Here is a 22,500-nt window from a genome sequence, read left to right as displayed (position 1 = left end):
AAGAAGTGATGCAATGTTGCTGAAAACAATGTAAAAACATCAGATAGAGTTTCATATCTCAATTGCACGGCACACACACAATTATATTCTCTTGGACTTTTGTTTTTTAAACTTCATTTTAGTGTTTTACAGATTCTGGTTAGTTTATCTTTTTTTTCATTCTTCATAGGATACTGAGATCCAAATACTCTGTTCAATTTACAAAACTACATAGTAAAGCAATATGTTTATAGTGATACTTAAGTCACTGACTAAACTGTACTGAATACTTCAGAGTTGCAGCACAAGGACTTTAAAGACATCATATGTCTGATTATGACAGAACACGGCAATGTCTTGACAATTACTCAAATATTAAAGGCTTTCATATTTTCATTAAAGACCAATATTTCAAACAGGATAAGTATGAGAAATTAAATACTTGGAATGAAAAAGCATTAGTGCTTATAATCTTGAGTTCCGAAATAGACAATAAAAGAAAATACTATAGCAACCGACCTGCAACAGAGAAAAGATGCAACACTGGTCTGAATAAGCGGATTGCTTTGAAACCTTACTGCCCGTATTTGACAATATTTAATTAGAGAAAATGTATGAATCCTAAAAATATGGTCATTTTCACTGCCCAAAAAAAGCAAATATATTGCTATAGAAATAATTTTTTTGCAATAATGTATGATGCCATGTTTATTTTCAAAGTGTTTTGTGGTTCTGTACTCAGCGCTGTAGCCTCATTTTACAACAGCTGTTCCCGTTTCATTTTAAATTAAAAACCTAACTCTGTAATCCCAGGAGTCAATCTATAATTAAGGGGATTTACTGAGAAACCAAGCGCTACATTAATAACACAATTTAATATCTTTCTTAATAAACTATCAAAAGGAAGCACTAAGAAATACACTTGTGTACAAAATGTAAAATCTGACCAGTCTCACCAGTGAATCAGAAACCTTAAAATAAAAGTATATTCACAGTAAGGAGGATTACAAATTGGGGTTTGGCTTGTGATATCCCAGACACCAGTTTATTCCAGTACTCTAAATATATAAACCCATTTAACATATCTTTTTATGTTCTCTTCACTGCTATCCATTGTATTATGTATACATTATCACTGCAGACGCAATTCTGACTTTAATGCTTGAATGTGGCTCACCAGTGCTCAATCGTACTTGCCAGCAAGGCCATAATCTTTAAATCCACAAGCAAATGTTTGTTAGCTGGAGTTAACATTGATACAAACAAGCTCACATCCATGCATGCACACATATCATTAAAAGTAGCATGATTTGTTATGGCAACTGTACTGCTCTGGAACCCATCCATTCTACTGTGGTACTGTATATCTTGGTCTGCCATTCCATATACACTTATATATATATATATATATATATATATATATATATATATAAATTTGTGTATTTTCTTGTGTACGTATCCCTCTTCAGGGTTTAATTTGCACTGGATCGCAACGGATCCCATTTCCAGAATTATGAAGTTTGCAAATTATGAAAACAATTGTTGCAAAAAATTACTGTGTGTACACAACATATACAATAAAAAAATACTTTCCTGTTCCATGAATTGAATAACAAAAGTGTTCTGCAATGATATATTTTAGGATGCAAGATCCGAGTAATAAAATTATAGTTTTAGTCACAACCCATAAGGCAAAACCCCTGACTATCTTTAAGTAATATAAATAAACACACATGTAATACTCAATAGTTAGAGCAGAAATAAGAATATTTAAGATATATTTGGAAAACACACAGAATTATAAAACATTTGAAGACGTGATAAAAGGCTTCTACTCGAAATATCAAATGTTTTTATTCAGTTTCTATTACTATTTCTTAGTTGCAAAACAGCAGTACAGCATTGAATGCTGGTTGCTGTGTTATGGTGTAGTGCTGGATTTAAAGCCTTTTATATTTGTTTTTGTTCCCACTAGAGACTTGATCATGATAATGTGAAGATATAGTTCCCAATATGGTCAGGGTAACGGTGGCGATTTAGATACAAATCAACCAATTATCCCATTTCCCCACCTCTTACGGCCTGTTGACACTTGTCTGTCACACGACCAGGCATCACTTTTATAATGCTCATCAGATAAATAAAAAATTCAAACAAGCTTCTGTTTGACTCTGAAGGGCTGAATGGCAAGACTTATTTTTGACTGAATTTAATTTCAAATCCTGTCAAATATGTGGTCATCAATAGCCTAGGTCAACAGGTTTATTACTACTGACATAGAGCAAAGTAAGCAATGGACTTACACAGTTACATCTGGGTAAATATTAGGGCACTCACATATATATATATATATATATATATATATATATATATATATATATATATATATATATATATATATATATATATATATATATATATATATATATATATATATATACACACACACACACACACACACTTTTGATATGTTATTAAAATGTAACACAGCCTACATATGACACCAGTAAAATTAAATAATGATAATAATAAAAATAAAAAAAATACCTTGCTGTGATATAACCTTGTAAATTTTAAGGCTGTGCGCTTTGCGTTATTGCTGTTTTTCAAATAAATAAATAAAACCCTGGCAGAGGGGTGCTGTATCTGTGTTTAAAGAAGGGGTTGTTGGCAAACACCCGAGTGTACTTGCTCTGAAATGTACACAGCTGATATATGCAGCGCACAGCAGAGTAGGTACCCAGGCCTCATAACCTTAATTTGCCTGGATCTTGAAAGGAGATTTACCTTCAGAGCACGTTCCTGATTGTTTTCGGCAGTCAGATGTCTCATGTTGTTTGCCGAAGTCTGGCTCTGCTCTTTCAGATGATGAAGCTTCTGCTCTAAGCATTTGCACTGTGAAAAAGGGAAAGGATCTCTTTGAATATATTAGCACAAAATTGCCTTCAGCCAAAGCCCTTGCAGGGCTCAGCATTTAACTTTTCCAAATATATGCATGCTTCTCCAGTTGCCCTGCCACCTTTTCCCTGTGGTGGGTTTGTTTTTGAAGGGTTCAAAATGAGGCCTTTAGATTCTGGAAGTCAAGGTCAACTTCATCACGGTTTGCAAAGACCTTGCAAAATAAAGAGATTTGAATGATCAGTTTGCTTTGAATAAAACCACAAATAACTTACCAATTAATTTAAGTCTTAAAATAAGATTATAATAAGAAGTTACAAGGAAAAAACCTCCATCATGTGATGCTAGGTTTCATGAAGAGGGACAGTGATTTACCATATGCATTGTGCCTGTTCGCTTGTATAAAAGGTTTGGGGGTGGGCAGGGAGGGACTGAAAAGCGAGTGTAAAATAATCACCTAACATTACCCACAGCTCCCGAGACCAACTGTCCTATTACAACTGAATATTTTGGTTTTAAATTGGATTTATTCACTGTGAAAGTTCAGTTTTCATGTCATGTTATTGCGATAATAATGCAATATCTCAAGTCAACACGATTGTGCACACACGGCAGCCAGTGCTTTCAATAATAGCTTGTCTTTATAATTGCATCCTATCTAAGGAAACAGTTGCCTTTGATGGTCACGATTCAAATATGGTTAATGCATTATATAAAAGCTCACAAATAAGCTATGATAAGTGCTTCTTTACAAAGTCTAGTTAGAAGGCTTCTATCTCAAGGGTGAAAAATATAAAATGTTTGGTGTTGGGTTTGTTTGCAGGTTGGGATTGGCAACTATGCTTTAAAAAAATAAGATATGGATAGTCGAGAAAAATCACCAATGATATTTTAAATACAATACTGGTACCACATCCTATAAAAACCCAATAGTGCCACCAATACTTCACCATCAATGGGGGATGGAAAGCAACACTAAAAATACTTAGGAAAATGTATACTTGAAATTTTGTTCTGCAATTGAGACATGCATTTCTAACAGACATAACTTTTTATTTATTTATTTATTTTTTAACTATGATAGTTAATTCAGAATCATGTTAATGCTTTATGTTGGAATGTTAAATTCCCTTAAAAAGACTGTATAAACATTTGTTTATTGCATTATCAGCAGGGGTTTACTTAAATCGCAATTTTGCGGAAATCAAGAAATTGAGGGGTCACCGCGAAATGTACCTCTTTTAGGGGCTAATGCATACCGGACAAACTATGTTTTAAAAGCAGTTCAAAATTTAGACCTGAATAGGCATGTTTTGACTTAGTACTGATAAAATAAATTATTGGATGGGACAAATACATGACAACGAATGATCTGCAAATATTGCCTTTATTAAAGTATGCCAGATGCCCTTGGTTAACCGAGTTTTGGGACTGTTTCTAATCGATTTCCACATCTGGAATTAGCAGATGTTTCTATCAATGGTAAATCCAGCTAACAAACATTTGGTTGTGGATTTACAGATTATGGGCTACAGAACATGCAGTCTCAATGTATGGGCAAGTCCACACCAGACAGAATGTTAGCAGCAACTGCTGGGGGATGTTGCATGCTTGTTTTTAACAAATGACAGCACAGTTTTAGCAAGGAAGCAAGTAACACTATTTTTAGAATTTTATAGTGCTCTGAAATATGTCTACTTAGGTTTATTTAATGCTTAAAACAGGTCCACGAAATCCTAGTTTTATTCCATAACCTACCAGCGAAAAATAAGTAAATTTACCGCGATTTATGTAGACCCCTAATTATCAGTACTGATTTATAACTTACACCTTACTTAGCGAAAAATGTATTTAGTTTGTAAGCTCTGTAAAGCAGTTTATTTTTCCTGAGTTTAAAAGCAGGTCAACACAATGGCTCTTCCAAGTGAGAACAATGTTTTCACAGTGATTTTCCAGGCAAGTCTAATCTTGGAGATGTTCGAAAATGCTGGGAGCCCAAGCTGAGACACTGCTGAAACATACCTATACTGAACACACTGTCTGCTGTTTTTCAGATCACAGTGGTATACATTTTTCTGTTATTGTAAGTATGATGTTTTATACAGATCCATATGTGCCCTCCCTGGCAATGTGGCCATGCATGCATTCCCAGACCAAAGGACACTTAGCAGGAATGTAAACTATCTCCATTACTGACAGTAACAATTTTTCAACATTCAAACCCCTGTCCTGAAATGCTGGGCAAACATCCCTCCAACAAGGACATTGCACAAGTTCTTCCTCTGCAGACAAAAATAACACCGCTCTCTTCCAGACAAAATACAAAACACTCTTTGGTGTCAATGTGAGTTATGGATTTAAGGCAGCAGATGTTTGGAAGCACTTGAGAAAATGTATTTAAATCTGAACTAACCTTTCATTTAGAAGGGGTAATTTACAGAAGCTGCTTTTAAAATAGTAGCAGTCAGATAACAAAACACTTGTTTATTTAAAAGTGTTAGCCAAAACCTTCTACAGAGTAGTTAAAACAGTTCTTTTTATACACTTCAACTATAATAACAAAACTCTTCAAATTATTTCCAACCATATACAGAGAGCACCCAAAACAGAGGATGATTCCAGGTAAATGTGATCAACATCAGTACCTAAAATTTGGAAATTAAAGCTAGGTGAAAGGGTTATTTGAAAAGTATTGATTTGCACATCAAATATTTAAAAAAAAAAAAAAAACATGGAATATATTTTTTACATAAACAAAGTGACTATGACTAGTCTGTGAAACATGAATACAATCCCTAGGACACAGCAATGAGTTCCCATCAATAAAGTTACAATTAACCTTACACAGAGGTTTTACTGCACAGGGCCAGGTAATGGACACATGATAAATCAGCCATCTGATAACATCAATAACATCAACTGTTTCAAGAATATGCCAAACCAATACAAGATTAGAGACAAGATTTGCTAAGTTGTTAATAGATGATGTTTTGAAGGGGATCAGGCTTCAATTATTTGCATTTTGATTGAAAGGCTGGCCTATGTAAATTCTGTTGTTTTTTTTGCAGACACTATGCCCCTGCACTGCAGGCTCTTCATGTAGGTGCATTTGGCAGGCGTGTTTAGTAGTTCTATTGTACACGCTGTTCTCTTTATTCTCCCCATGGCTAACGCATCCCTATTCATTCCAGTTGAGCTCAACCTGCAATTTGAAAGGCTCTAGGAAAGCAACCAACAGAGAAGACAACAGGAGGAAACCCCAGTATAAACATGTCTACTTCTCATAGTAAATCCTGTTGCAGAAAGACCACTCTGCAAAGGCAGTGCACATTTTGGTCTGTGACCACCTACTTAGGAATACAGAATTAGTTTGAATTTACAACTTTCAAATTTCACATATTAAAACACTACTATTTTGTAAGATGCACCCCTAGCATGTTTTAAAATGAATAGATTACACATTGTAAAAATTGACTTATTAATTGCTACTATAAAGCTCTACTCCTATGAGCCAAGATATTAGTCTACAGGGAGAACACTGCTTCAGGCTGATCTTTTATCCCAGGGGTAGATAAATTTGACCTGCAGAGAAATTCCTGATGAGTCTGCCCAAACGATGAATGACCAGCCCACTGAATTGCATGCAGAAAGCCCTGATGAACCTCTGTGCTCCTAAGTAATGGGCATGCATCGGTAATCATCAACACACCATATTGGCATATATAAAGACAATAAGGCAGGTATGGGGGTGGACAATTGGAACCCCTTTCCCAGCATAGACTGTAATGTTGAATAGTGCATAGCACTATCACCCGATATACGTTCTGCATTTAAATTGCTAAGGGTTGTTGGGTATTATTTCAAAACAGGATTTGGGGCATTTTAACAATTAATACACACTCCTCTGAACATCCATGCATTGTTTTAAAGATAAAAAGAGACCACTTTGTCACTTGCCATGCACATATTGTGCAGTTATCACCTACGACTTCAAAAATAATGTAAAACGATTTGTATACTGTAGTAAAATAGGAATTATGAAGCTTTTTTTTTTTTTTTTTATATAAAAGGAGCATGGGTTTCGGTTCTAAAAATGCATGGCCTTTTCTTGAAAATAACATTTATGGACGCTCAATTTTCCTGTCTTCAATTCAACTTGCTGGTTTCAAACCTCGCAGAAAAAACCTGGAAAAACTTAAGGGAGAAAAAAACAACAACAACAACAACAACAACAACAACAACAAAAAACCTACTCCAATATTTTTCACTCTAGACATTCACCGAAGAGGATCTGTTTTACCTTCTTCAAATATGAGCAGTTGTAAAACAGGCCCCAGCCAGTCATAAAGTAATACAGGGTCTGTTTACCAACAAAGATATCTAAGCAAATACAGCCCCACCGTTAGCCGGGATGGTGAGGTAGAGTATCTGGGTGTCAATATTTAGCTATGTGCTTGTTTGTTTTTACTCAATTGAAAAAATATGTATGCAAGAAAGATATTTCAAATATTTGAGGTTATGCAGAGATATTTGTTTTCACACGTGTAGAAAGCAGTTTGCCTATTTACTCAGTAATCTAATACAATATTTAACACTACATATATAGACTTATATGGCATAATAGACTGATAATTGAAAGCAGGAAGACTTAAAATTTAAAGGATTCTTTTAAGGGTCACAATGGCTTCTGCTTGCCACAAAATGTGCTAAATAATAGCCTGTATTCTAACTCTGGAATACTATTAGAGAGTAAAGTATCCCCCTTTTATAATCTATGGGTCTATGGAACAAGTGTTAGAAAGCTTTCCAAAGGAAAGTCGGGAGCTCTATTAGAAATACTGTATTAGACTAGCCTATAGAGGCATTGTATAACTTCAATATCTGTGGAATGTGTCCATGTTGTACTTGTTCTCTGAGTGTTTGAGTGCAGTTAGACTGTAATTCTTGAATAACATTAAGCTGTTTGCTGATAACTTTCCCAACCATTAAAGGGACTCCACTGGAATCCCGTAAGGCCAACATTTATATTAATGAAAATTGTAAGTAGACACAGCTGCATTTAATATCAGCTTCTATACTCAGGGCAAACACTTGTTCAGTATAGACACAATGTTTTAACCTTAAAAATCTGGGAATGCTTAAGTTACAGTATTATTGAAAAAAAATAATATAATGAACAATATTTCTGTGGTCATTGTGGAATTCTTCAGTCAAATAAACATTTTGGACTCCAGTAAGACACAGTGTAAGCTTGCATGCAGGGATGTTGTGAGGATTTTAATAGTCAAACAGCAGTCACACATGTCTATTAATTGTGAAATACAGATCACTAATGGGATTGAATTAGAAGAATTCTATTGATGAAGGCCTTTGTAGATACAGCACTGTTATTTGTTGTCCTCAACATAATTGCAAGCAGATCTCTTTATCAAGATATTTGCAGTAAGTTATAGTTTGACCCAATCTGTGCTTTACCCGTAATACTTTGGAGTTTATACAGGGAATTAATCTAAATTTTACAAGACTCACTTTGGATATGGCGGCATCCCTCTCCTCAGTCACTGCATTCATCTCCTCAGCTGTAATCTTCTTTCTCCTCTCTCTAGTCTTGTGCATTCGGTCCACTATCACGTCTCCACTCTTCTCGATCAGCAACCCAGAGTCTGCATTGTTTACTCTGTTTAGTAATTCCTGTAATGACTCTAATGCGATAGGGAAATACACATTGGTATGCAGACACAGGTTTTTCATTTAGCTTAAAAATTGTAGTAATAAAAGCTAGTGAAATCCTCTATTTTACCTAAAAAGAAGGCAGGGCTTGAGCACATGCATAAGCTTCACTACTTTGCCTATCGTTCAAATCTCCAACTCCACCCTGAAGATATCACTCTCTAAAGGGCAATTCAGTTCCATTGTGTGGCATCCTTTCTCTCACAAGCTGTGAATCTTGTTCACATAGAAAGGCCCCAAGACTAGAAAACTAAAAATAACTAGGCTACTAACCACCCAGGCTATAATAGAACTGGTTACAAATGCCAATCTATCCAGTTCCTGGGCACCTTAGGGTTTTAATAAATTATTGTAATATGAAATGCAAATTGACTGAGCGATGCTAGTTTTTTTTTTTTTTTTACATTTTTAATGTAGAGATCTAAATTAGTGCGGGAATTACACTTTGCCATCTCCCAACTCCCCAGTTTAAAATACCACAACTCAATTGCGCCAAAGCCTGCATGATAAGAAACTAAAAAAAAAAAAATAAATAAATAAACTGACACAGGGAAATCTCTGTAGAGGATGGCTTACCATGTCATTTTCTTCAGGGTTAATATTCTCCAGCCTAAAAAAGGGACACAGAGCTCGATTAGTTGCCTTTCTTTTGAACAGCAAAATGAGATCACTTCCCAAATCTTTCGAACCTCAAGTAATTGCATTCTACTAGTCTGTGGAGTCGATCATGACACTGAACATATTAAAGTGCCACCTGCCGAGCCCCAGCCTTCAATAACGCTCCATATCTTCAGCGCTGACGGTGGACTGTTAAGTTATTAATGTTTACTGCTATATATGACTACAGGGATCAATTGTTCATATGTGCCCAGATGAGGGGAAAGCGGATGTGATAGAATCATTTGTACTCTCATAAATAGTTCTCCTGCAAAATAGACAATTGTAATTATGCCATTGGTGCTGTGGGAGAAGGCAAAAAAAGAAAAGAAAAAATGTTTTTATATATATATATATATATATATATATATATATATATATATATATATATATATATATATATACATTTTAGTTATATATTCTTTTAGTTATTGGGTCCAGGTAACAAAATCCACTCCAGTTCAGTATTCTACTTTTTATATGACATGTGGCAATTGACATACCTGTTAACTTGTTTACTAAACACATAGTCATTCCACAGAAAATACTGGTCTCAGGACACAAGAGTACAAAGGTTGTTTTCAAGTACCGCACTCCACACTACCATGTCCATTAAAAAAGCTACATCACCGAGCCAAAGTAAACTGTTGACCTTTCTTCTATTTTGCCTTGTTATAACAGCTTTTAATGAAGCGTGTAACTTGGTCTGACCAGACAAATGTGAATCTTACATTAAAAAAAAAAAAAAATGTTTGCAGTAAGGGAGGTCCTCAAGGTTATATCGCAGATTTACAAAAATATGTCTCTCTCTTCCCATATAATACAATTTACAGACATAAATGTGATTTTATTTATTTGCCACAGCTCCTGCAGGCAATAAACGTGTTCCCATCTTTGTTACTTAAGTGTTTGAGTTTATTAAAACTGTAAATGTTTGTATTTTACTATGCTGTTTCATTGCATTCAGTTTTAGTATTTTAGTAATTGTTTTAAGTGGTCCATATTGTGTATCATCATATTGTATTTTCTCTTTTTTTGTTTTTGTTGCTCATTACAATGGACACCACAACTAAGCTATTTGTATCCTTAAATGACATTCTTGTAATAGCTGGTTACCATGAAACAGAAGTTTGAAATGCTGCCGTCTAATTTGCAAATCCATTGCAGCTTTTCAACATTTCAGGGGGAAAATGTCCATCTACAGGCAACTATTTTTCTTGACTGTTTGAGTCACAAAGTAAACTTTTGTATATTCTTTCTATTATAAGATTCCTCCTCTCATTATATGTAAAATGTATATTATTATATTAGTGTTTATCTTCTTTTTTTTTGGGGGGGGACGGGGGGGACGGACGGACCAACACCTGTTCATTTAATAATTTCTGCCACTTATTAGAAAATAGATTTTCTCCAAAGAAAGTTTTATTCCCTTAAGTAAAAATTTCATTACATCTAAACTGCGACAGCAAATATTGCTTAGTACCCTTTCAGTGAGGACAATGCAGCTTTCATTTTAAAAGGTCCAGCTTCTTAATAGCCCCCAAAAATCACAATAATTAGCCAGAGATCAGACAGAGTGGTAAATATCTAGTGGGCTCAAAGACTTGATTGATTTCCTATACAGTGCAACTCTTGACTGACAGCCTTGTACTCTGGGCGAACTGGCTCTTTTATGAAATGTCACACCCCCCTGATTTATTCCCAAACCAGTCGATATTAGATTATTTTTTTCATTGCCCCATTCCATTCATTCACCTTGTCACTTGCCTGAAGAACAAAGCAGTTTCCTAAGTGATGGAACATAAACGATATTCCCATTGCCTAGGCAAATTATTGTACCTCCCTTTCTTTTACATTCTGAAGAATTGCCATATTGTTTACTACAAATTCTTCAAGAGAGAAAGCAAATGGAATCTCTTTCAGGGGCTGGGTTCCTCTATTCAAGGTTCCTATTCCCAGTGTTCCCTAAAACCAACAAGTAAGGCAAGTGAAAGCCATAAATAACTGCTAAACAACGGTGTACATACTCCACTATTGCCTGTTCCAGCCGCTTGGCTCGTAAAAGGGTTTCATCTCTTTCCTCGTTGGCCAGCCTCAGTCTAGCCATTACTGCCTGGTCTCGTTCCCTCTGGGCATGGTATATTTCTTCAACTAGAGCTGGGGATCAGCAAAGTAATTTATTATTCTCAAACTCAGAGAGACTGCAGCTGCCACAATACAATAACCTCTGTGCGCTACAGCTTTATTACATTGCATTCCTGCTACTGTAATAAGACAATGAAACCAGAAGGAAATTAAACTTAATTTAAGTAAAAATAAAACAAATCTAATTCTGTTCCCAATTTTCACTCGATTGGTGCAGTTCTGGAATAATGCAATGAAAGCAAAGGTTACAGTAGGGAGCACACTTTGCAAAGCTTAAAATGCAAAATTTTCAGAGCTGTTGGTTTATGACAACAATGGGGGTGGGTCAAGTTAATCTCAAATTGTGCAATTTTTAACCTTGGTAAATTTGGCCCTTTTAATATTTATCACATCTTAATATCTTGTTATTTTTGAACATGTACAATATTTTCATCAGAAAAAAAATTGCAATGGTCAAGGAAGAAAACAAATGAATTAGATGCTGATTATTGTTCCTTAGGAGAAGTTTGGGATTATTTCTGTCTGGTTTACAGAAAAGCCAACATGTTTAACTCTCTTTTCATTTGTTCTTATGGTTTAATGTGATAATTGCTATGAGAACTGATCAACACTGTAAACCCATTCTTTTACTAAGACAGCTTAATGATAAACACTGAGGCTATGAGTGGCAGTAAGCCATTACAAAGTTCAGAAACAAAATCAATATTGCAATTTTGTTGGAATTTGCTTATTAAACACCCCCAACACTAATGCAAATCATATTAAAATGAAGAAGGCAAATACATACGCCTTAGTTTTATCAAATGTACAATCGACTGTTAATTGCATTCACTATATATTCTTGTATTTTCTTTTAATTATTAGATAGAGCTTTTAGCCCAAAGAAAATCATTAAAAAATGTATGTTGACTTGTACAAATTTCAATATTTGTTCAGCAAAGGTTCACAGCAGTTAAATTACATTAACAAATGTGATTACTTATTATGTAAGCCAACCCAGTATAATAATGTTTTAAGTAAAACAAATTGCTGTGTGTTTACTATATCATTTGGACGTCTCAGTTCTTAAACATGCTTGTCACAACACCCTTTAATTCTCTATTGAATAAATTATACATTGAGTAGAACGGTTTCTTGCCCTGAAATTGATTGTTTTCTAATATGGCCAAAGACAAACATAAATGTGTTTACAGAGCCAAGTGCACATATTCTACCAGTTTTAATAAATAAATAAATAAATAAAAACAGCAAACCATTCCTCTGCTCGTTACATTTCAATAATGAAAAGCGTCCTGCAACTGAACACAGTTAAACACAGCAGCAGGTGCAGCGGTAGGAAGTGAAAGCACTGTTTTTATTGTAAATGCATTTCTTCTAAAAAGCACCTCAAGTCTGCTATCCTGTTGTCTTTGTGAAATTACACAGATGTTGCCTAGAATTGCCAACAAAAGGTACAACTATTTTAAGATTTTTCATAAAGTGAAATTATTTGTCAATTATATATTATGTTTTATGCTTGGACAGTTTTTTGAAAATTTTTGAAGAGTACCAGTTTAAAAAAAAAAAAAAGTGTTTTTTTTTTCTTCACGCTTGCATTTAACTTTACTCTAGGGTTTACAGCTATGTCTGTTCTGTAAATGATGGGGAACTGTGACTATGACCATACAATGGACAAAAGGGGTGACGATGTTACATTAAATAATCTAAAACAATAAATTATGTTTAAACTGCTTGTTGCAAGGCAAAGGCTTTGTCAATCATTATTCTGCTTTTCTTGTTTCATCAGGGGTGCATTCAACCAATCAAATGTTTGCAAATATTTTTTAACATTTTTCTGTTGGTGGTCTGTTCGTGGCTAACGTTTGCTAACAGAGGCGAGCGAGAGATTAGTTTGACTCTAGGCTATAGACAAGTCCGTTCAATTCATATAGACACAGAGGAAACTCAACAAGTTATTTCAGGTAAATTTTGTATTTGACTGTGCCTTATTGATAAAATGTAAAAAATGTTTTAAAGTATTATTAGTAATAATAACAACAATAATAATAATAATAATAATAATAATAATAATAAAAAGTGCCCTAGTACCGCATTTTCTACACATAATTTGCAATCGATTTTTAAAAAACGGTTCTTTTTTGTGCTACATCAATGTTCGTGGATCACAGAAGGGCTTAAGTATTGTTGTTCAGCGTGAATATAGTTAGTTACAAACTTTCTCTTAGTTGAACACACCCCAAGAGAAATCAAACTGCCTTTTTGTCCCTGGATTGATGTGGTGTCAACGGTCTGTTCAATTCCCAAATCAGCATAAACGCAGGTAGAGCACTTTCTAATACCAAAACCAGGATATTCAAAACCACCACATTTACAAGCAATTCCAACTGACTGAAAACAAAATAAATAACAACCTGCAAACCTTCACCACCCTTAGCAAACAAGTAACGTTCATAAATCCACACCATTGAGCAATAGCTTTCTCAGCCAAGCTGGCTTGATTGCTATATTATCAGCTGTACCTGCAGCCTGTTGAGCTGCAGGAGCCTCCTTCCCCTTGTCCTGCAGCTCAACATCAAGTTTTCTGGTCTCCAGCTCTCTTTCTTTCCCTGAGAGTCTGTCCTGGAGCTGAAATTTAGAAAGAAATCAAATAGATGTTTTGTTAAGTTCTTTCTGATAAAGAGATCTGCTGGGTAATACCTCCAGTGCATATCTTTAAGATTTACTGCAACAGAGTTCTAAGGACTAAAACAGAGCCCCAAAGATGTCAATTTACATATCTCTGTCAAGAAGCAAGGAAATTAGATTACCTCATTCTGTACTATAAATGTTATCATGCATCCCTGCAAGTGTAGTTTCACACCCTTTCTAAGGAATAACATGTTCTTAAAGCTAAAAGGAATAATAATAATAATAATAATAATAATAATAATAATAATAATAATAATAATAATAATAATAATAATAATATCTACTACTAATAATAATAATACTTTCCTTTTGTCTGAAGTGTTCTACAAAAACATGGAAATGGAGCAGGCAGAAGATATTACTTTGTCTACTCCAAGTCTTCTCATATTGAGTGGCCACAATATCACAAATACTTGTCACAGATTGCACACTGAAGTTATCCCTTTTATATAATGCAGTCAAACAGTACGATCTCTAGCACAGCAGCGTATTGACCTGCTGGATCAGTAGGTGACAGGTTGTCATCCTACCACTGCCTGCTGGGTTAGGATGTGATGCCCCCTCCCAGTGATATGGCAAGTTTCTATTAAGCCTTTGCACCACAGGGCTTCCCACTAACCGATCAGACAGGAAATGCAGGGGGATTACCACAACACATCTTTTTCAATGCCAGGCTCTTACTGCAGGGGAGGATGTGCATAGCGCCCCCAAAAGAGGAAACAGGAAAATCACAGCATGTTAAAAATACCCTAATAGAGCACAAACAATATTTAAACTTCTACTTACAGTTCTAGTTATAGCACTATAGTTATGTCAGGATTTATAATTTGATTATAAAGTTTAAAAATGTAATATAAAGCGTGACATTTTTTTAAATTAAACCTAATAGTAAATATAGAGCGTGCTGAGTTTTTACTAACTTATATATTTAAAAAAAATAAAAAACATACATACCTTCTTATTGATATCTCTCATGGAGTCCAACTCTTTCAAGAGGAAAGCTATATTCTTGTCCTTATCTAGGATAGCAGTTGCTTTTACAGGGGATAAGGAACCACTAGTCAGGGTGTTACCTTGATTTTCATGTACACTGTTAAGGGAGGACAAAAACTAATTGATCAAGATCTAATTTTAAACTTGATTTAGATAAATCCTTTGCCACAAATAGTCTCAGCCTAGTTATGAAGTACAAGGGAACCGTATTTAAGGAAACAATGCAATTGACATTTAAGTTAGTAAGTTATTACTTTTAATTAAAAAAAACAAAACAAAACAAAAAAACATAAATATTTTCCCTAAATGAAATAAGTCTGAGCATAATAGACTTTGAAATGTTGAACATCAGCAAAACACTGACACACTCTAGTTGGCTATAAATACAAATTCTATTGAAAACCAGATGAAAGGATTTTGCTAGTTTTGGTGATTTGCATAAGGGTAATCTGCGTTCCACTAGGGAGTAAAGTAAAATTCCAAAAGAATAGTGACAACAAATAGTGTGTAATTTTTTTGCATATTACATTGTGACAGACTGATGCCCTTCTACTGACCTCCAATCAAAACAGACATAATACATCATACTAAACTGAACTGTTCGATATACAATTACAATTGTTAAGTATGCTAAACAGGGAATAAACAACCATCTAAAAGCAGGTGCTCTCGTAGCGATGCAAGTGGAAACATGCCTCATACACTAATCAAAGCAAAGCAATTGAGGAAGTTAGCCCATGATTGGTAAAACTGATTCGATATCACAACAAAGCATGGTGGATCTGTAGATTATTAAACTACATCTTTTTACTCTGGCGCTGTCAGATCATTAAAATACTGCCTTGTGATTCTGAAACCTCGATTACCTCAGTTACTAGAAGAGTGCACACTATGAAATGGTTCACTTGACATGTTTAAATGTATAATCTACCCAAGTAAAGTGCACTTACTCAACAGCAGCAGCAGCTTCCTTCTGGGTTTGAGAGCCAGTATGAAGTATTCTGAGCTCATGAGAAGAGACAGTCCTGCGTGGTCTAGCAATGCTACTGACAGTTTTGTTCTTGTTCTTGATTTCAAGTGTTTCACTGGAGTGAGAAGTCTGAGGTTCTGAACCCTCTTTACTGGCCTGTTCCTGAATTATGTGGCTTTGATCCGCACCCCCACGTTTGTCAGTACCAGTCCCACAGTGGGGTTTTTCTATTGTTTCTATTCTTCTGTCCTGAGGCATTTTGCCTTTGCCCGCTGTACTTTCCAAGTCTTCCAACCCAACTCTATCTTCTTTTTCAACGAAGCTGTGAAAATGCTTCCTCTCTGCAAGAACAGAAAGTCTGAAATTAAATGTATTAACAAATAAGCAAAGCTTTAAAATCATATTTATTTCCTCTTTGATTTTACCCTAGTCCCTATACACTAGAGCATTTTGAGCGACAGTACAAATCACAGGAAGTGATTAGGAACCATGAAGCTGCACCACCTCTTCATGTATAATATCCCAAATAAAATCTATAAAAAACAAGAAAGATAGCAAAACTATTATCAACAAAAGAAAAGGAGTGCAGTACTGTTAGTTGAAATAAGAGTAATGAAAATGGGTTGGCGAGCACTTCTATAGATCATAAAAAGGCAAGTGACTAATGAGGCAAAAGGAAAGCATCTGTGGGTACACAAGGGACTACCACATGAAATCAAATTTCAATTACAGAACAATGAAAAGTATTTTACATTTTAAAAGTACAGTAGTCTCCGGCTAAGATAACAGCCCTCAGGAGAACAAGCGAAGTGTTCTTATAGCCGAAGTGTTCTCCAAGATGGAGTTAGCCACCAGACACATTATGAATCAATAAATAAACATGTATTACTTGCCATGACGCACGTGTCAACATATGAAATGAACTGAACAAGTAAAAGAAAAGCAATAGTAAATAATAAAAGTAACAGACAAACTAACATTAATAAGCTAACTGACGAACTAAATTAACACAGCACCCCTGCACACGGTAAAAAATGCAGCAGCAACATACAAGACATGCACAGTATTTAACAGAATGGTGAAGCAACTAACCAGAACGGGAAACACCAAATTGCTCTGCAACTTGTGTCTGATTCTGTTTTTTTCAGGAGCTTGAACAATTTACAACTTTTTGTAGCAAGAGAAACAACGGTACATTTACTGTTTGTTTACATGCCATTTTGTGGTGATGAGGTGCACTTGTGGAAATCAGAACATAAAACTAGTCAATGATAGGACGACGGTTCTGGAAAGATTTAATAAACCAATCAGTGTGCCTCAAAACACTCTCGCGATGACAAGTCGCTTTTGAAAAGACTGACTAAACCATTTTAATTTAAGTTTGATGATGACGTGTTATCAGGTTACAAAACAGTACTGTATCCATTGTGAACAAATCGCTATCAGTACCAGGAAGTTCCTATTCTTTTAGCTGGAGCACTTATAATGGGAAAAAAATCTGTTTCCCCACATGGGTATTCCTTTAGGCAGAGTGTTCTTAGGTGTTCCTATACGCAGAGACTACTGTATGTGCATTTTACTGAAAATACAGTTGAAATGAACTTTTAAAGTATACATCAGGTATTAAATCGAAAACTTTGACAACCTGCATCCACAGTTTGTTCTTCATAGGCCTGCATTATTGTAACCCATTTTTTTCAGAAAGGTTGAGAATATGTTTGTGTTAATGTTGAAATCTGCAGCAACATTTTTCTTTTTCTCTAAGGTGGTGCATTATCCACCACTTTTAACGTCTCCACTTTTGCCTGCAAGGACATGATGCCTTAGCACTCTAGCATCTCCATGTGCATCAAAGTATCCTACAACAGCACTAAAATACACTACAAAGGCTCTAATTTGGATGCAAGTTAATACATTTCCCAATATCCTTTGCACTCACTTGTTCGAACTAGGGCAATTCAATTTATTCAAAATGTTCTTCCCTGGAAGGGCTCCAAAATAATTCTCACTGACAGAATATTCGTGTTAGGTGAATTAGTGAAGTACTAAAACACAATAAGCGACTGTTAAATTTGGCCGGGACAATGCAAAACATTCGTAGAATGAGAACATTCGCCTAATCCAAGTTCATTTTAAACGAGAATTGACTGTATTTAGTTTGCAATCCTTTCCACATATAATTCATTAAAATATAATTAATTAAAAGACAGCAGCATTATTGCATTAAGAACTGTAAAATTAAAACAGTTGTAGGTCACTGGAGTGGTTTAAAGCACAAAGAGCCCTTTATTCAACATCCAAGAAATGCATTAGTCATACAATGGATAGTGCCACTGCCACATATTCATAAAGGGCCTTTTCCATGCACAACAACCTTTGGTACTCCACTTCTGCTATTTTAAGTTCTGCCATGGGGACTGAGGCAATGTTACAAGATCTCAACAGAGCTGCAGTGTGACGGTTCATAATACACTGTGTTGATGACAGTGGAGAATAAACTGGGAGAGGAAAAGCGGACAACTAGACAATCAACACAATGCACTGTGTACTTCCATCAATAAATAATGCATTTAAAAATGAGTTCATGCCACAAATAATACGCATGAAACAATCATGGACTCAAACACCTGAATATTTACGTCTTCAATTGATCTATTGGACATTCAAACCTGTAATTATTCATTAAACCAAAGCTGTTTGTTTCAAAAGAGATTTAGTACAAATGTACTACTTTCAGCAACTCAAGAAAAGTCAAAACCAAGGTATATTAAAAAAAAAAAAAAAGTGCTGGGACAAATCTCTGAATATTCGACAGAGCTCTGTGTGATGTGAGATTTAATATATTAAATAAATAAATAAATAAAACAAACCACAGGATCAACACAGCAGCTCAAAAAAAAGTTTTAGACAGCAAAATGTAAACAAACCATATGCATGCGCACGCACAGTGATCTCTATGGAAAGCCATCTTGGTCAAAAAAAGCGTTGTGCTGTTTAGAGCAAGTCAGAATCTCATGGGACAGAAAAAAGGCAAGCACGTCATTCTGAAATGCTTTGCTTACAGTGCCAACCTGCTAGAACTGTTGTGTAGTTTTTCTTTTTTTAATATAGATTGTATATTTTACATCTTTTTTGTTGAGACTTTCTGTTATGTGGAATGTAATAAATGGGAACCAAAATGGTGAGTCTTTTCTCCTTCGTTTTACAACGCCATTTCCACGTTTGTTTTATTTGAAGTGTTGAAAGTTTCAGTTTTCATTTGATTGTTCAGCTACACAAAGCCACAAGTAAACCTCATGTTATTACTTTATGAAAACGTGTCGATGGCCACTGTTTACTGTGAAGAAACGGCAATCGCATGGAATGAAAAAAAGTAAAAAAAATAAATCAAATGCGGTGTCAACTTTATGTACTACTTATTTCAAGAATAAACACAATATTTAACTTGAACTGCTATTTGGCATCCTTTGTTTTGTAGTTTATCCACTGGGGTCCCTCACAACACATTCTTTACTCCTGGGATACTTTTTTACTTTAACGTGTTACACAGTATAACGTCTTGCTGTAAAATAAGGCACACACGGGGGCCACGCCCCCCTGCCCTTGCTGCTAAACTGGCTCTGCCTGCGTTCGGAGCAATATAATTGCTTTTATTACTTTTGAAAATTATGAATATCACAACCGATTATTTAAATTATGAGCGAATATCCGAACAGGAGGGGGGAAGGCTTAGGTCAGCAAGGTTGTCATCAATTCACCGCGCACCAGTGACCCCTGTGGTCTGGCCGGGGGCCTGCGGGTTTGCCTGTAAGCTGACCCGAGCTACGTTGTCCTCCGTTGCTATAGCTTTGAGGTGGCTGCATGGCGGGCCTGCAGTGTGAAAAAGATGATGTCAGCTGACAGCACACACTTCGGAGGATAGCCTAAAAATAACTAGCCATTCCAAATTAGGAGAAAAATGATAAAAACAATTGGTGACTACTAAAGTTAAAATATAAAAAAAGAAGAAAAAAGAAATGCATGCTATGTTGTGATCACAAGATAAATTCTCAGAAATTTGACATTTCCAACCGTTATGTCAAGATCACGAAATAAATCATCTAAGGATTTCTACATTTCAAACCAAGATCATGAGTTAATGTATCTTGTGATGACCTCACATTTTGATTTTTTTTCCCCCCTATGTTCTCAATGAGCCACCTTACAAAACACAGTCATGCCCGCATTAAATATAGTAATTCAATTGAGCAAAGAGAAAAAAAAAATAAACATCTGCCTTCTGTAAATATTTCTGTTGAGAAACATGTCTGAGGGAACTGGTGTGATGCAAATGTAAGTGTCTTATTCTTTGGCATACTTTCTGAGGCACTCCTGAGCTGCTAATTTGCACTGGACACATTTTAGGCTCCCTGAATTACTACTGGTCTCTCTGAAACAAGGCCAGCAAACATTCTCCTTCCTTTAAAAAATGCAGTTGATATAGTTGATTATACTGAATTCATGCAAAAAAAGTATCTGAACTGTTTTAGGAATGCTGGTCTTTCAGGTAGGATTTATATATAATACACTACATGCACTTAAGTACTGGAGCTGCATTAGAATGAAGCATCCTTTAAGCACTGTTCGATACGAAGCATTTTACGTTAATAAATGCAATTTAACGCTGGAGCGAAGCATCGCCACTACATCCAAATTCTCCAGCTTAGCACTGACAATTATTTTGCAAAAGGTCAGGTTCTGAACTGAAGATCAGGGAGGTCTGCTACATAGCTGTGTTGCCAGGGATCTCCAGTCTGGATTGTTACAGCCATTTATTAGTATTCTCCGTAAGGCTCACCAGAGCAAACAAGAAATTCAACCAAGAATAATAAAATGAAATGCAGCTATATAACCTCTTTGTCGTTCAGCAAATATGGGACTTTTTAGCTACATTGTTCCTAAAGCAGGGTTACTATTTTAAAAGAAAATTCTCCTCGCAATGCCAACTGATCATGTGTATGTTTAATGCGGCTCTCCCTTAACAACTGCAGGGCTGCCGTTTAATCTGACAGTAGATGGTCTATTTCCTATAGGAATGGCGAGTTGATCTCTAGATTCCCCTCCAAATAAATGTTAGATTAGGGATCCCAAATGAAAGATACCTTTAGCAGATCAAAAAAAAGTCAAGCTGGTTATAAACAGTACAATTCTAACTCATCCTTGTGTTGTGAAAAGCCAATCTCTTCATGTATTTCATCCACACTTGATAGATGAAACTACAGAAGGCTTTCATCAAATGTCACACATTCATAATACCGCAGGCATCATTAAAAACTGTTTGGCTAGCGAGCTTGAAGTGTTTAAGCAACTGCCCAAATGTATATTTGTGCAAAGAAGAAGAATACATTTACATATCAGCAGCGGCTCACGAGGGATGGGTAAATATTCTGTTTATCTCATTATCATTCTGTCTAGTTTATCTAAATACAGGGTTTGCCATATCATTACTGCTTATGTAAAGTTATTAGATGACTGACTTCCACCATGACCCAAGGTGGTTTACACATTTATATCAACAAGACATCAGGTAAACATTGAGGCAAAATGCTTTACCAGTTTTGTTGCCAATCAAAACACTTCCTCTTTTCAAAATTATAGCAAACAAAAAAAAATATATCCAATACTGTTTAGGGGAAAAAATGGACTTGCTACTGTATGTACTAATTTTGAAGCATACTTTTAATTAGGCTTAACACGAGATTAAGGACACTAAGGAAGCTCTGTAAACCTAGTGTATCACATTTGCCCCTAACCAAACCTTAATAGTAAAATAATTATCAGTAAAGTACTGTATCTGTATCATTTTCTAGAACATATATACAAATATTCAGATTTGTATTTATTTATTTTTGGTAGGTTATGGGACTTTAATTTCAATTACCTTTTTTTTTTTAAATTGAATTACATTATTAATCCATTATTGTAACTTAACTACAGATTAACTAACTGCTGGCTATCTGTCGGTCCATGCAAAGCAAGCTCTATAACCTAAAACTGTAGACATGCTATGGCCGAATTAACCCCCCCCCCAGAATAAAATACATATGGAATTTAATTATCAATATCAATTATGCTTAAATCCACTGTAGTAAATGAATTATTAACCAGTAAAAAAAAATTCAAACCAGGAAAAAAGAAATTTAATTAAATTAAAATAAAAAGGAAAATCAACTGTGCACGTAGAATAAGCATGCTCTGCATCAAGGGACAAAATAAGAGTACTACAATGACTGATAGGTTACCATGCTAAAATGATAAGCGAGATATTTTTGGTAGTTATTACTTTAGGGTACATCAGATATGCTTAACATTTCTTTAAATGCAGGCTGGAAGAAAAACAACAGTGCCACCAGTTACTGGTATAATAATGCATTTTTGTTTAAAAACAGCATTTCTGTTTT

The 22,500-nt window shown here is 35.2% G+C and overlaps 2 protein-coding genes across 3 annotated transcripts in view; both read right to left on the bottom strand.

Moving 5' to 3' along the window:
- Positions 1-14,046, bottom strand: part of LOC121324036 (mirror-image polydactyly gene 1 protein-like) — a gene marked incomplete at its 5' end in the record, with an annotated part of 37,288 nt that extends 23,242 nt beyond the window's left edge. Inside the window, 5 exons of the mRNA XM_041265426.1 lie at positions 2,767-2,874; positions 8,407-8,577; positions 9,184-9,217; positions 11,292-11,421; positions 13,929-14,046. Coding sequence (XP_041121360.1) covers positions 2,767-2,874; positions 8,407-8,577; positions 9,184-9,217; positions 11,292-11,421; positions 13,929-14,046 — 561 coding nt within the window. The remainder of the gene's footprint in view (positions 1-2,766; positions 2,875-8,406; positions 8,578-9,183; positions 9,218-11,291; positions 11,422-13,928) is intronic.
- A 363-nt stretch (positions 14,047-14,409) lies between these two features.
- Positions 14,410-22,500, bottom strand: part of LOC121324035 — a 26,591-nt gene continuing 18,500 nt past the window's right edge. For both annotated transcript variants that reach the window (XM_041265423.1, XM_041265424.1), the window contains exons 5-6: positions 16,041-16,401; positions 14,410-15,187 (exon numbers count right to left, since the gene is read on the bottom strand). In XM_041265423.1, coding sequence (XP_041121357.1) covers positions 15,013-15,187; positions 16,041-16,401 — 536 coding nt within the window. In that variant the 3' untranslated portion in view covers positions 14,410-15,012. The remainder of the gene's footprint in view (positions 15,188-16,040; positions 16,402-22,500) is intronic.

Source organism: Polyodon spathula, chromosome 12, assembly GCF_017654505.1.
Source record: "Polyodon spathula isolate WHYD16114869_AA chromosome 12, ASM1765450v1, whole genome shotgun sequence".
Lineage (NCBI taxonomy): Eukaryota > Metazoa > Chordata > Actinopteri > Acipenseriformes > Polyodontidae > Polyodon > Polyodon spathula.
Note: the sequence above shows the minus strand (reverse complement) of the source record. Positions and strands in the feature narration are given on the sequence as shown.